The sequence below is a fragment of the Silene latifolia genome, chromosome 9 (assembly GCF_048544455.1).
Source record: "Silene latifolia isolate original U9 population chromosome 9, ASM4854445v1, whole genome shotgun sequence".
Lineage (NCBI taxonomy): Eukaryota > Viridiplantae > Streptophyta > Magnoliopsida > Caryophyllales > Caryophyllaceae > Silene > Silene latifolia.
Window position 1 is genome coordinate 68,907,541 of NC_133534.1, and position 15,771 is coordinate 68,923,311.

At 38.8% G+C, this 15,771-nt stretch overlaps 1 protein-coding gene across 1 annotated transcript in view; it reads left to right on the top strand.

Moving 5' to 3' along the window:
* The first annotated feature begins 311 nt into the window (after positions 1–311).
* Positions 312–15,771, top strand: part of LOC141601171 (uncharacterized) — a 169,798-nt gene continuing 154,338 nt past the window's right edge. Inside the window, exons 1-2 of the mRNA XM_074421440.1 lie at positions 312–643; positions 2,722–6,349. Of these exons, the coding sequence (XP_074277541.1) occupies positions 2,722–6,349 (3,628 nt within the window). The 5' untranslated portion in view covers positions 312–643. The remainder of the gene's footprint in view (positions 644–2,721; positions 6,350–15,771) is intronic.

Consider the following 15,771-nt stretch of genomic DNA (forward strand, 5'->3'; position numbering starts at 1 on the left):
GCTGTTGGATCGATCATGTATGCCATGATATGCATGTAACACCCCGCACTTTCTTAATATTTTTAAATAAACTTTTAAGTAATTTTTATTAAATAATTATTATTTTAAAGCTTATTTTCATAAAATATAGCCGTAGCCGTGTAACGGTAATAATAGTGTAGATTTTAATAATATTATTCTCCGACTCGAGTTATAGTAGACTTGGGACGAAAATTCTAGTGGATACCGACTCATTTTGAGTTATTGGGCTTAACTTAACTCATGGGCCTTTTTCCCCTCCTTTCTCTACACAAAACCTCACCTAAACCCTCACAACTTCATCTCCCTCACTTGTAATTTCTGAAATTTCCCAACAACCACCCCACCATTGTTGAACCTTCCCTTACTAACCCTAAAATCACCATATCTCACTCAATTCTTCACCAATCTCGTTCCTTTTCGCGCCATTCTCTTCCTTTTCTCATTTCCCTTCTTTCTAAGTAAGAAAGTTGCCATCTTTTCCTCTATTTCGAAATTCTCATCTTACAAGGATGTGGATTCTTGACTTAATACCTTTATTTTTGTGTTTAGGGGAGAACTTGGACAACCCGGAGGAGGATAGCTACATCATTGACGAGTCTTTAGAAGATTGAAGTGCAAAAAGGTAACGGTGATGGGTTACTCGACTTTTATGTTAAAATTGTATGAATTGTGTAGTATTAGACTCACATGAATGTCAAATTTGATGTCTTTCATGCCCTTTGGTGATTTGATGTTGAGTAGAATGCTTGTATGGTAATCCTCACATGCTTAAGGAGTAGTTTTGTGCCTTGTTGAAATATGAGACTTGTCTTAAAGAATTTCTCTCATAATTACATGGTTAAACTTTATTTTAATGATTGATAAACAACCCCATATGCTAATTACATCTTGAAAGTGGAAATTTTCTGAGTATTCATCATATTAGAGGAGCATGAGATGATTAAATGAAAGATAGTTGAATTTGGAGGACTTTGGATGTTGTTCATTGTTGTTTTCGTGTACAGGGTGTCCCTGCCGGTGGGCCGGCAGCCGGCCTACCAACCGGCAGCGAGACCATGCCTCCCCGAGTTGAAAAATTAGGAAAATTTAGTATTGCATGACTTTGCGGTGGACCCAGCAGCGGTCTACCAACCGGCAAAGCGCCCCTTGTGTTTTATTAAGTTCAATGTGTGTCCCTGCCGGTGGACCGGCAGCCGGTCTACCAACCGGCAGCGAGGACAAATGCAATTTAGTGTCTTTTATAGCTGGGTGTGTTCCCTGCCGGTGGGCCGGCAGCCGGTCAACCGGCAGAGAACACACAATGAGCCTTCTTGAACAAAAAGGGACTCTTTGGTGTTCCCGCCGGTGGGCGGCACTCTGGTCACCGGCGAACACACGCATCTTGGTATTTTTGCCTTGTTTCATCCATAGCGGTGTTCCCTGCCGGTGGGCGGCGGTCTCTGCGCAAAACACACATATCAAAGCATTTTTATCTTGTTTCACCTTGCAAATAGGTATCCTTTGCCGGTGGGCGTGCCCAGGCCCACCCACACCGGCAGAGTGCACCTAATATTGTTTTACTCCTATGCTTTATGCATGCTTCACATGAATTGTTTACGTTATGTTTGGGTAACCTTTGTTGCTCGTAATTGTGAACCAAGTGTGACTTTTACATTGTGAGACTACTCGACATACCTTATTTATTTGCCCTCGGACATTGGGTCACGGTTAGGTGCCATTGTTTCTGAGTTGGGCTATTTTTCCTTCCGCCTTTTTCGGACCGGGGGTCACGGTTAGGTGACAAGGTTCCGCTTGAGGTTACTCGACTTTCGGGCACGGTTAGGTGTACCATATTTCGAGTCTTGGATACGATTTGGTATCGTTTGTCGAATCGGGTGTCGTCCATCCCGAGAGTCTGGCCAGGTTTAGACTAGGACCGTATTATGATCGTCGTCCTACCAAGAGGTTGGAGTCTAGAGGGTTGTCTTGTTTGAGTCTATACTTTGTAATTTGTCTTACATTTGAGTTGAGTCAATATTTGACCGTTGGACCTAATTATTCTTCTCACATTTATGCATAACTACTCTTATTGCATTTTGCATACTAATCATGATTCCCTTGTTACCGTAAGTATTTATTCTTATACTTGTTTGTTTAATTACATTCCTAATTACTTGTATTTTGACATATTGTGGCTGGGAGAACCCTGAGTTACTCCCCACTGACTGTGGCTTTCATATTTATTATGAATGACAGGTTGGTGATGAAGCTTAAGTGGGCAAGACCGTGTGAGCTAGCGAGTTCTTACCTTGGACCTTATTTAGTTATCACATAATAGACTCACCTACTTTTCGAATCTATGTTAATTCGTGGGATATCTTTTCCCCAATAAATAGACTTGTATTGTAAACTTAAAGCTAACTATCTAAACTTTTTATCGTGTTGGTGATACCTCGCGTTGGACTTCATTAGAAGTCTTAAAAGTTTTAAAAATCTCGTGTTTCCGCCACGATTTACTAGTTATATTTAGTTGCCTCAACGAGGGGTGTCACAGTTGGTATCAGAGCAATATTGCTCCCGAAGCACACACGTGTACCCCAACTTAAGATTCTCACTTGACCTTGAATAACGAATGAGAGATGGGTAGAATTAAGGACCTAAGTTGGTAGCATTTTTGTGTATGTTTTGTGTTAGGTTCTAACTTGTTTGCTCTTGTGCAAGATGGCACGACCAACCCAAGTGGAAAATGCTATCATGCAAGCCCTCACTCAAGTACTTGCTAATCAACAAAATGCTCAACCCGCTCCCATTGCACCCGAAGCTAACCGTCAAGGAAGTTATGCTTGGATTGCAAGTCAACTAGCAAGGAACAAGGCTAAGACCTATGGTGGTGAAGTGGATCCCGTTGCTCTCTCGGAGTGGTTTCGTGATATGGAGAAGAACTTCTCTCTCTTTGATGCCCGAGAGGAGGACAAGGTGAAATTAGCCTCTCATTTTCTTGTGAAGGAAGCCGATAGGTGGTGGACTTTGACCGGTCCTACCGCTACACAAGACCCCAACTTTGATTGGAACCGCTTCAAGTCACTTGTGGAGACTCGCTTCTACCCTAAGGAGCTCAAGCAACAAAGATTGAAGGAATTCATGGACTTCAAGCAAGGAAAGCTATCAATTCAAGCCTACACCGACAAGTTTAATGAACTTGCTCATTATGCCTCCAAGTTCGTGAAAGATGAAGAGGATCGTGTCTACTTCTACAAGAACAAGTTAAATCCTAAGGTGGAAAGCATGGTGAGAAGAAGCTCAACTACCTTTGTGGAAGTTTATGATGATGCCATTTGGGCCGAAAGCTCTTTGAAGGCCATTGAAGAAGATTCCAAAATCCACTCCTCTTCTCATTCTTACCGTTCTAACTTTCATGGCAAGAGACCATTTGTGCCTTCTACTCCAAACTATGCCAACAAGAGGAGGTTTGTACCAAGGATGCAAGACCATGGAGGACAAGGACCAAGAGTTCAAGAACCTAGAGGACAAGTTCCCTCACCAACTAATGAACTTGAGAAGGACCGTAAGTGCTACCATTGTAGACAAGCTCTACACCCCGGAGTTGGATGCTATGGCAAGCCCTTGACTTGCTTTCATTGTAAGAAGCCCGGACATCGTGTTGCCGATTGCCCCGAGAAGAAGAATGCTCCTACTTCAAATGCTAGGCCAAGAGGAACTATCTTTGTCATGAGTCGAGCCGAAGCCGCCGCTCATCCCGATATCATTACGGGTATGTTCTCAATTTTTGATCAACCTTGCCTCATTTTATTTGATACCGGCGCATCTTTATCTTTTATATCTTCCAAGTTCTCGGAAAAACTAGCCATTGAGCCTATTCCTAGTGAGGAAACTTCTATATCCTTACCTTCCGGAGAAATGTTCTCTTGTTCCCTCACTTTCTCCGACATTCCTATCTCTATTTCGGGAACCTTATTCCCCGCTAACCTACTTCGTTTTCCCCTTGAGGAATTCGATGTAATTTTGGGTATGGATTGGTTGTCAAAGTATGATGCAAGATTCGAGTGTAGAGACCAAAAGATTCGCCTCAAGAGTCCGTTAGGCACTCGTGTGTCCTATAGAGGAGTCCGTTCCCAAGAAGGTGTGAAGTTGATTTCCGCTTTGAAGTTGATGAGTATGAGGAGGAAAGGTTACCAAATCTTTCTTTGTGTGGTGACTTCGACCTCCCCTTCCTTACCGAAGATCGAAGAAGTGCCCGTGGTTCGTGAGTTTGTCGACGTCTTTCCCGAAGAATTGCCCGGAATTCCTCCCGAGCGAGATGTTGAGTTTTCTATCGACCTTGTACCCGGAACCGGACCGATTGCTAAAGCCCCGTACCGTATGGCGCCAACCGAGTTGAAGGAGTTGAGGAAGCAACTTGATGAGATGATTGAGAAGGGATTCATTAGACCTAGTGCCTCGCCTTGGGGTGCTCCCGTTCTCTTTGTGAAGAAGAAAGATGGATCCATGAGACTTTGCATTGACTACCGTGAGCTTAACCGTGTTACCATCAAGAACAAGTATCCTCTACCAAGAATTGAAGATTTGTTTGATCAACTCAAAGGTGCTTCTACTTTCTCCAAGATTGATTTGAGATCCGGTTATCACCAAATCCCCGTTCGTGAGTCCGATATCCCTAAGACCGCCTTTAGCACGAGATATGGACATTTCGAGTTTAAGGTGATGCCCTTTGGTTTAACCAATGCCCCTTCTATCTTCATGGACCAAATGAACCGGACTTTCTGTGAGTTCTTAGACAAGTGTGTTGTGGTCTTCATCGACGATATCCTCATCTTTTCCAAGTCCGAAGAAGAGCATGCCGATCACCTCCGTATCATTTTGGGAATCCTTCGTCGTCAAAAGTGGTTTGCCAAATTCTCCAAATGTGAATTTTGGTTGTCTAAGGTGTCTTTTCTAGGCCATGTTATATCTAAGGATGGTGTCATGGTAGACCCTTCGAAGATTGAAGCCGTGATTGAGTGGAAGAGTCCAACCGATGTTGGTGAGATCCGTAGTTTCTTGGGTTTGGCGGGTTACTACCGTCGCTTTGTGAAGGATTTTTCCAAGCTTGCTAGACCGATGACTCAACTTTTGAAGAAAGAGACCAAGTTTGTGTGGACCGAAGCTTGTGAAGGTGCATTCCAAGAGTTGAAGAAGAGGTTGACTACCGCTCCCGTGTTGACCTTGCCCGAGGATGGAGTTGATTTTGATGTGTTTTGTGATGCTTCTAAGATGGGTTTGGGTTGTGTTCTTATGCAAAATAGAAGAGTTGTTGCCTATGCTTCGCGACAATTGAGAGTTCATGAGGTGAACTATCCCACTCATGATTTGGAGTTAGCCGCCATTGTTCATGCCTTGAAGATGTGGAGACACTACCTCATTGGAGTCCATTGCCGTATCTACTCCGACCATAAGAGTTTGAGGTACATCTTCACCCAAAAGGATTTGAATATGAGACAACGACGATGGTTGGAATTGGTGAATGATTACGACATGGAGTTGTTGTATCATGAAGGAAAGGCAAATGTGGTTGCCGATGCCCTTAGTAGGAAGTCGACTCATTCCTTGAGTGTCATTCGTGTGCTCCCCGACGACCTTTGTGCCGAGTTTCGTAAGCTAAGTTTGCAACTTGTGGAGAGTGGTTTTGATTATCTTAGTGCTATGGTTGCCGAGCCCGTTCTTCACCGTGAGATTCTAGATAGCCTTGTGGACGATGCTACATTTAAAAGTTTTCAAGCCAAGCTTCTTGAAGGGAAAGTAAAGGATTGTGAGATTGACGCTAGAGGTTACCTCCGTTACCGAGGACGCATGTATGTGCCCGATGCCGTTGATTTGAGGAAGAGAGTTCTAGATGAAGCTCATCTATCCCCTTATTCGATTCACCCCGGAGGAGACAAGATGTATAAAGATTTGAAGCTTCAGTTTTGGTGGCCTAACATGAAGAATGACATTGTGTCATATGTTGGAAGATGTCTTACTTGTCAACAAGTGAAGATTGAGCATAAGAGACCCGGTGGTTTGCTACAACCATTGGATGTTCCTTTATGGAAGTGGGAGTCCATTTCCATGGATTTTGTGATGGCCTTGCCTAAGACCGTTGGTGGAAAGGATGCCGTATGGGTTGTTGTGGATAGATTGACCAAGTGTGCTAGGTTCATCCCCATCAAAGAAACTTGGAGTTTAGACCGTCTTGCTAGTGCTTATGTTGAAGAGATCGTTCGTTACCATGGTGTTCCTAAGGAGATCGTTTCGGATCGTGACCCGAGGTTTTGTTCAAGATTTTGGAAAGCTTTGCAAGATGCTATGGGTAGTAAGTTGTTGATGAGTACCGCTTTTCATGCCGCTACCGATGGACAATCCGAGAGGACAATTCAAACTCTAGAAGACTTGTTGCGTGCTTGTGCCCTTGATTTTCATTCTAGTTGGGAGAAGAGCTTACCTTTGGTGGAATTTTCTTACAACAATAGTTATCATGCTTCTATCAAGATGGCCCCGTATGAAGCCCTTTATGGAAGAAAATGCCGTAGTCCAATTTGTTGGGACCAAGCAAGTGATGTTCGTGATCTAGGACCCGACAAGTTAGCCGAGACGATTGATCAAGTGAAGCTCATCCGTGAAAGAATGAAAGCCGCCCAAGATCGACAGAAATCTTATGCCGATGTTCGCCGTCGACCCTTGGAGTTTGAAGTTGGAGATAAGGTGTTCTTGAAAGTGTCCCCGATGAAAGGAGTAAAGAGATTTGGAGTTAAAGGGAAGTTGAGTCCGAAGTACATTGGACCGTATGAAGTGATAAAAAGGATTGGTACCGTGGCTTATAGATTAGATTTGCCCCCGAGTTTGGGTAAAGTTCATGATGTCTTTCATGTTTCTCAACTTAGGAAGTACATTAACGACCCTAGTCATGTGTTGCAAAATGAGATTCCCGAGCTTGAGCCTAGTCTCTCTTTCGAGGAGAGACCGATTCGTATCTTGGATAAAAAGGAGAAGAAGCTAAGGAGCAAAGTGGTGCCCTTGGTGAAGGTTTTGTGGAAGTGTGGTGATGTAGAAGAAGAGACTTGGGAGCCGGAGGCTTCCATGCGTGTCAAGTACCCTAGTTTGTTTTCTTAAGGTAATACCTTTTCGTTTCAAGTTTCGAGGGCGAAACTTTTTAAAAGGTGGGGTGATTGTAACACCCCGCACTTTCTTAATATTTTTAAATAAACTTTTAAGTAATTTTTATTAAATAATTATTATTTTAAAGCTTATTTTCATAAAATATAGCCGTAGCCGTGTAACGGTAATAATAGTGTAGATTTTAATAATATTATTCTCCGACTCGAGTTATAGTAGACTTGGGACGAAAATTCTAGTGGATACCGACTCATTTTGAGTTATTGGGCTTAACTTAACTCATGGGCCTTTTTCCCCTCCTTTCTCTACACAAAACCTCACCTAAACCCTCACAACTTCATCTCCCTCACTTGTAATTTCTGAAATTTCCCAACAACCACCCCACCATTGTTGAACCTTCCCTTACTAACCCTAAAATCACCATATCTCACTCAATTCTTCACCAATCTCGTTCCTTTTCGCGCCATTCTCTTCCTTTTCTCATTTCCCTTCTTTCTAAGTAAGAAAGTTGCCATCTTTTCCTCTATTTCGAAATTCTCATCTTACAAGGATGTGGATTCTTGACTTAATACCTTTATTTTTGTGTTTAGGGGAGAACTTGGACAACCCGGAGGAGGATAGCTACATCATTGACGAGTCTTTAGAAGATTGAAGTGCAAAAAGGTAACGGTGATGGGTTACTCGACTTTTATGTTAAAATTGTATGAATTGTGTAGTATTAGACTCACATGAATGTCAAATTTGATGTCTTTCATGCCCTTTGGTGATTTGATGTTGAGTAGAATGCTTGTATGGTAATCCTCACATGCTTAAGGAGTAGTTTTGTGCCTTGTTGAAATATGAGACTTGTCTTAAAGAATTTCTCTCATAATTACATGGTTAAACTTTATTTTAATGATTGATAAACAACCCCATGTGCTAATTACATCTTGAAAGTGGAAATTTTCTGAGTATTCATCATATTAGAGGAGCATGAGATGATTAAATGAAAGATAGTTGAATTTGGAGGACTTTGGATGTTGTTCATTGTTGTTTTCGTGTACAGGGTGTCCCTGCCGGTGGGCCGGCAGCCGGCCTACCAACCGGCAGCGAGACCATGCCTCCCCGAGTTGAAAAATTAGGAAAATTTAGTATTGCATGACTTTGCCGGTGGACCGGCAGCCGGTCTACCAACCGCAAAGCGCCCCTGTGTTTTATTAAGTTCAATGTGTGTCCCGCCGGTGGACCGGCAGCCAGCCGGTCTACCAACCGGCAGCGAGGACAAATGCAATTTAGTGTCTTTTATAGCTGGGTGTGTTCCCCTAGGTGGGCGGCAGAATGGTCAACCGGCAGAGAACACACAATGAGCCTTCTTGAACAAAAAGGGACTCTAGCTGGTGTTCCTCGCCGGTGGGCGGCGGCGGTCTACCGCGGAGAACACACGTCTTTCGGTATTTTTGCCTTGTTTCATCCATAGCAGTGTTCCCTGCCGGTGGGTGGGCCGGTCTACCAAGCAAAACACACATATCAAGCATTTTTATCTTGTTTCACCTTGCGGCGGTATCCTTTGCCGGTGGGGGCGGCCAGGGTGCCCACACCCAGAGTGCACCTAATATTGTTTTACTCCTATGCTTTATGCATGCTTCACATGAATTGTTTACGTTATGTTTGGGTAACCTTTGTTGCTCGTAATTGTGAACCAAGTGTGACTTTTACATTGTGAGACTACTCGACATACCTTATTTATTTGCCCTCGGACATTGGGTCACGGTTAGGTGCCATTGTTTCCGAGTTGGGCTATTTTCCTTCCGCCTTTTTCGGACCGGGGGTCACGGTTAGGTGACAAGGTTCCGCTTGAGGTTACTCGACTTTCGGGCACGGTTAGGTGTACCATATTTCGAGTCTTGGATACGATTTGGTATCGTTTGTCGATCGGGTGTCGTCCATCCCGAGAGTCTGGCCAGGTTTAGACTAGGACCGTATTATGATCGTCGTCCTACCAAGAGGTTGGAGTCTAGAGGGTTGTCTTGTTTGAGTCTATACTTTGTAATTTGTCTTACATTTGAGTTGAGTCAATATTTGACCGTTGGACCTAATTATTCTTCTCACATTTATGCATAACTACTCTTATTGCATTTTGCATACTAATCATGATTCCCTTGTTACCGTAAGTATTTATTCTTATACTTGTTTGTTTAATTACATTCCTAATTACTTGTATTTTGACATATTGTGGTGGGAGAACCCCGAGTTACTCCCCACCGACCGTGGCTTTCATATTTATTATGAATGACAGGTTGGTGATGAAGCTTAAGTGGGCAAGACCGTGTGAGCTAGCGAGTTCTTACCTTGGACCTTATTTAGTTATCACATAATAGACTCACCTACTTTTCGAATCTATGTTAATTCGTGGGATATCTTTTCCCCAATAAATAGACTTGTATTGTAAACTTAAAGCTAACTATCTAAACTTTTTATCGTGTTGGTGATACCTCGCGTTGGACTTCATTAGAAGTCTTAAAAGTTTTAAAAATCTCGTGTTTCCGCCACGATTTACTAGTTATATTTAGTTGCCTCAACGAGGGGTGTCACAATGCACACGTCCCGATATCTCATATGCTTTAAGCATGACGAGTAGATATCAAGCCAATCCAGATGAGAGTCACTGGATAGCCGTCAAGAATATCCTTAAGTACATGATAAGGACAAAGGATTAATTCTTGGTGTTTGGAAGAGATTCCGAGCTGTGTGTAAAAGGCTACACCGACTCGAGCTTTCAAACTGATAGGGATGATATGAAATACCAAGCAGGTTTTGTTTTCATGATAAATGGTGGTGCGGTTAGCTGGAGAAGCTTCAAAGAGTCAGTCGTTGCGGATTCTACAACGGACGCTGAGTACATTGCAGCATCTGAAGCTTCTAAGGAAGCTTTATGGATTAGGCAGTTCTTAGAGGGCCTAGGAGTAGTTCCTTCAGCCAAAGATCCTATCACACTTTATTGTGATAACAGTGGGGCCATCAATCAAGCTAAAGAACCCAAGTCTAGCAACAAGTATAGACATGTACCTAGGAAATTTCATGTCATTAGAGATTACATTGAAAGGAAGGAAATAGCGATTTGTAAGGTTGGGACGAATGATAATATTGTTGATCCTCTAACCAAGCCTTTGTCGCAGGCTAAGCACGACCAACATGTAGTTTCCATGGGTCTTAAATGTTGGAGCTTGTGTCCTCCACAATTAGTGTGATAATATTTATAAATCTCTTATAGGTTCACAAGGGTATACTTTGTATTTTATCAGTTGATTAACGATTACCTAATAACGGTTGGCTTGCTGGAAAGTTTGACGTTATTATCATACTGATGGCGGTGATCAACTGGTCCCTAAAAGTCACACCTAAAGGATTTGTTTGAGAGATGTGATTATGGAAATGTAATCACATTGATGCCTTATATGACTAAAAGGTTAGTCCATGTATTTGACTAAACAGTTAGTCAATGTGTTGATGAGACGATTATTTAATCTAATTAAATAATATTAGCAGAGACGATTTAACTGTCAATTCGTAAATTGAATATAAACTGTTATATTTAATTAATGTATATAATGTTAGCTTGAACGAATTAAGATGTTAATTCGTAATTAAACGTAATCGGTTATATTTAATTAGCTAATTATAAATATGCGATATTTATAGTTAAAGTATATATTATACGATATTGTCATAATAAATTATTACAGACCAGCATTAATAAATCGATTGGAAGCTGTTGTGTGTAGACTTATTAATACGGAATAAAATAAATGACAATTTATAAATTACACACTTTATATACATTTTGTTAACTACCAAAATATGAAGATTTAATCTCATTATTTTATCATAACTTTACAACCTTACGTTGTAAGCTATACCAGTAAGTAACAAGGCTTGTTGTACACTAGTCACAGAAAAATTCTTTAGGGAAATGATATTTGCTCCTTTTTGTACAACAAATATAGTTCTCTATGAAGATTTACTGAATGAGTATCAGATATGAACGAATCATAGAATATTACACACTTGAATGAACGAATCATACAATATTACACACTTGAAATCTTGAATGAACAACTTCTTGAGATTAAATGTTCCTAAAAGAGTACGCTAAATAACTCATCCACACGTACAATAGTTTTCAACATCAAACCTTCAAGCCGTTACATAAATTTAAAGTCGGCTTTACATATCATTAACGTCCTTAATAATAACTAGTACATGATGAGCTTGATAAAAAATTGATCATTTGCCAACAAAATCAACATCAATCCGCAACACATCGACCACCAAAATAATCTACAATCTCAGTATGGACCATTAGTAGCTCGAAGATCAACCTATATTTTAAATTTCTCACAACCATCTATATGCCGCTTAGCATTTGAAAAAACATTTCGACAATGTTAACAAACATCAAACAAATTACCACCCACATCTCTAAAGAAATGGTACTCCTTCCATATATCAGCACCTCTCTTTCGCTTACAAAAAATATCTTCAAAAAGAACCGGAAACATTAGTTGTTTCGTGAAGTGGTAGTCCTACACCATTCAAAACCATTAAAGCTGCTGTCAAGCACATCATTATCTCCTTAAAAAAGGCTGATACATATATGACATATAAAAATGACAAAATATGATATATGTAATGATGTAGAACCACAGAGGTAGAGACATAGCGTACCTTGAGTATGCTCATACAATTCCATCGAATAATGTCCAGGACTGTTCATAGTACAAATTTTGAAATTAGTTTTACTTTTCCTATTTTCTAAATGGTACAAACAACAATATTTGATAAGCAGGAGTAAGAAACCAGGAACTAATTAAAATCTTAATCATCTGAGAAATTATGGAAGTTTTGGTGGAAAGTAAAATGTTCAAGTGTATGCATTCCATTTATGATGAGCTATTAATCTATAGCTAACTAGCTAAATTGTACAAATTCATAATACGAGAAACGGAAGGCAATTTACCAAGACAATGCAGATTTTATGTTGTTTCACTAATAAACTCTCCCGTCAAAATATTTAAAGCCAGTAATCCCCACATAATCATTCTATGTTTAAGGTCTAAGGGCATGGTATCTAAAGGGTAAAACTTCCAACAAATATCATAAATGGTGATACATGATCAGAACATACTCCTTAAATCCATGATGATAAATGACCAGAACATACTCCTTAAATCCATGATGATAAATGATCAGAACATACTCCTTAAATCCATTAGTAAACAAGTAGGAAAATAAAGCAATAAACATATAGAGTAATGAAGTTATATTAAACAACATTAAGTAGATCTAATGATTGAGAGAACAATAATTATAATATCCCGCATATTTTTATATTACTTTATTGTTATTTTAATATTCGTGTTAGGTGACGTATATAATTTATTATATATGTTACGAGTAAGACTGCCTTACATCAACTCTTTTATGGAACTCACAGACTGGAAGGGGGATATACAGTTCAGCAGGGATATCTCTTCCTACGACCTGCTGAGCCAGAGGTTACCTAGGCTCCCATGATGACAGAGAGGTGGATTATGCCTAGGCGTAAGTTTTTTATTTGGCTTATTGCTCAGGAAAGGCTTTTGACACAAGATAGGTTGCAGAAAATGCAGATTATTCAGAGTCATGTTTGCTACTTGTGCGGGTTGGATCAGGAAAATCATGAACATTTGTTCTTTAAATGTATCTACAGTAGTAAGTGCAGGGATTTAGTAAGAAAATAGTGTGCTGTACAACTTCCTGGACAGCACTGCATTGAATGGTGGCTTCATTGGAGGCATAGAAGCAGGGGCAGGAAGATAGGGGTTGCCATGATTCTAGCAAGCCTGTTGACACAGATCCGGTGGAGTAGGAACAAAAGCAGATTGGAATAACCTCTTACTAGGCCTGAGGTTTTAGTAGCTCAAGTGAAAAATGATGTGAGGATGAGGTTTACTAGCATGAATTTTGTAAGTAACAATAAGAGTGTTATGCAATGGGCGAGTATACTATGTGAGAAATAAGGTGATAGGGTAATTACCTTATAAAATGTTGTAAGGGACATGAAGTTTAATTATTAATGAGAAGTTTAATTTTCCCAAAAAAAAAATATATATGTTACGAGTCGAGAATGAGTAAACGAGTGAGAAGGCCGAGTGAAGGGCCGGTTAGAGCTAGTGCTTTCCGGACTTGTTCGGGATTCACTTAAGTTGTATTTGTTAGACTCTTGATATATAAACCTAACTTTACACTACATCATAACATTTTCTATTCCTAAACACAAACTAAAGAAACCTAGAGAGAAAAGAGAAGAGAGAGAGAGAGACCGAGCAAGGGAGATAAACGGCGAGAGCTAGGGCACGATTTTTGAGACACTTCCTATCATTTTTTTTCATCCTTTCGATTGTAGGTATAATTATATACACTACACAAAATTCGGAAATCAATAAGGAGCGTATCACAACAGATTAATGCATTTAATAACGAAACTTAGATTACCGTTTTCCAAATATTGGCGGAAACCTAGATCGCGATAATCAGAATAACGGTTTCCTACGAAAGCTGTTGTTATTATAATGTGACAACAGCTACTTAACAAACCGTTATCAAAAACGTTTTAACGGTTTCCAAAAGCTCGTTATAAAATCTCTCTTATCAACGGTTATTAGGTAACCGTTACCAGTTTAAGAAAACGGCATTTCGAAAATCGTTACTAAATTAGCACCAGCAATGGTTTGTGGTACTCGTTGTTATGTTATAGATACGGGTTTCTTGTTACCGTTATCATTTTCAATTATGAAAGAACGGTTTTTCAATTCAACCGTTGTCACTATTTGATTAGATTTCTTAGTTTGACCAATGCATGCAAAACTTTATCAGAACTTTAATAAATATTCAATTTGACCAATAATATTAAATTTGACCAAAATAATTCTATAAATATGTCTTCATAATGTTTTAGGTCAAAATATAAATTATCAAACATTTACTCTTTAATTTCTCTCTAAAAAAATATGGCTGGTGTATCGGAGCTGTTGGAGTATGTGTCCTCAACAATAGTGCAATTACATATCTAAATCTCATAATAAGAATACATAAGGGATGATACATTATATAGACAACTGATCAACAATCGTCTGTAACGATTGGCTGACTAGAGTTTGACGTTACTATCGTTTGACGTTGGTGATCAGTTGATCCGTTGAGGTCACACCTATAGGATGGAACCCAAATTATTAACTGATCAAATATATTTGATACAAAGTTGATTCGATCCCTTATATATATATATATATATATATATATATATATATATATATATATATATATATATATATATATATATATATATATATATATATATATATATATATATATATATATATATATATATATATATATATATATATATATATAGTTGTGTGAGTTTGTTGAAGTCGAGTTTAGAACTAAAGTCAACACAAGTTTATTATTCAATTATGCGATGATTGACTAATGAAATTTTATATCTTATTCTAATGTGATTAAATAAGATTTACTTTAACAATTAAGAGTTAATTCGTTAAATTTTTAGAGGTAGAGATTATTTCTTGATTATATTTACAAAGGGTTGTAAATTAATTTAATTGGACACTATAGGACTCATTATATTTTAATATAATGACATAATTATCACTTAAGAGTTAAGTGTATATTGATTATTAGTTTATATTATATAATTGTTACATGATCAAAATAATATTTATTTATGTAAGATAAATAAATATATGATTCTTATGTTTGTGTGACAAACATTACAAAATCAAAATGGTCCATTTTACACAATGTTGGCCGAAAATATGATGTTGTTGGACAACATTTTATTTTTGTCTTTTCTTTAATCAACCACTTGCATGTAATCATTTCACCTTGTTGCATGCTTATGACATAACCTACTCTAATGCAATGATGCCTACATTTGCATGCATAATAAAATAAGAAAAAGTAATTGCCCACTAAGGCCTTAAGGGTGCTGGTTTTGTGAGCTTAAATGGAGCAATTTTGTTGCTCATTTGTTTTTGTTCCATCTCATGCAAACTTCTCTCTAATATTCACACAACCACATTATTATTATATCATATTACTAGAGTAGTAATAAAATAATATTAAGGGATTTAATTTCTGTTAATATCTAGTTAATATTACTAGAAATATTTGGGTAAAATCTTGGATACAATCAATAGGAGAGTTTCTACTTTGAAACTTAGAGGATCATCCTTTTATTCATAGCTCAAGAACAAGGTTGGAAGGAGTCCATCCTTGTGCCAATATTTCATTCTCATTCAAATGTAAGGAAAAATTATTTTCTCTCCTTACTCTTAATTTTGTTTGCATGCAACTAGATTCTTAATATCTAAATTAATTAGTAACTTAGATCTATATTACGTGAGTCTAATAAGAGGGTTAAAGAACCTAACAATTGGTATCAAGAGCTTTGGTTGTTGCATGCAAATCGTTTTAGGTTTTTTTCGAGTTATTAGATGACTAAATTAAAAACCGAAAAATTTGTGTAAGTTAGAGTAACACACGAAATTGTGATGCATGTATACATTCTGGTCCTAAAATGTT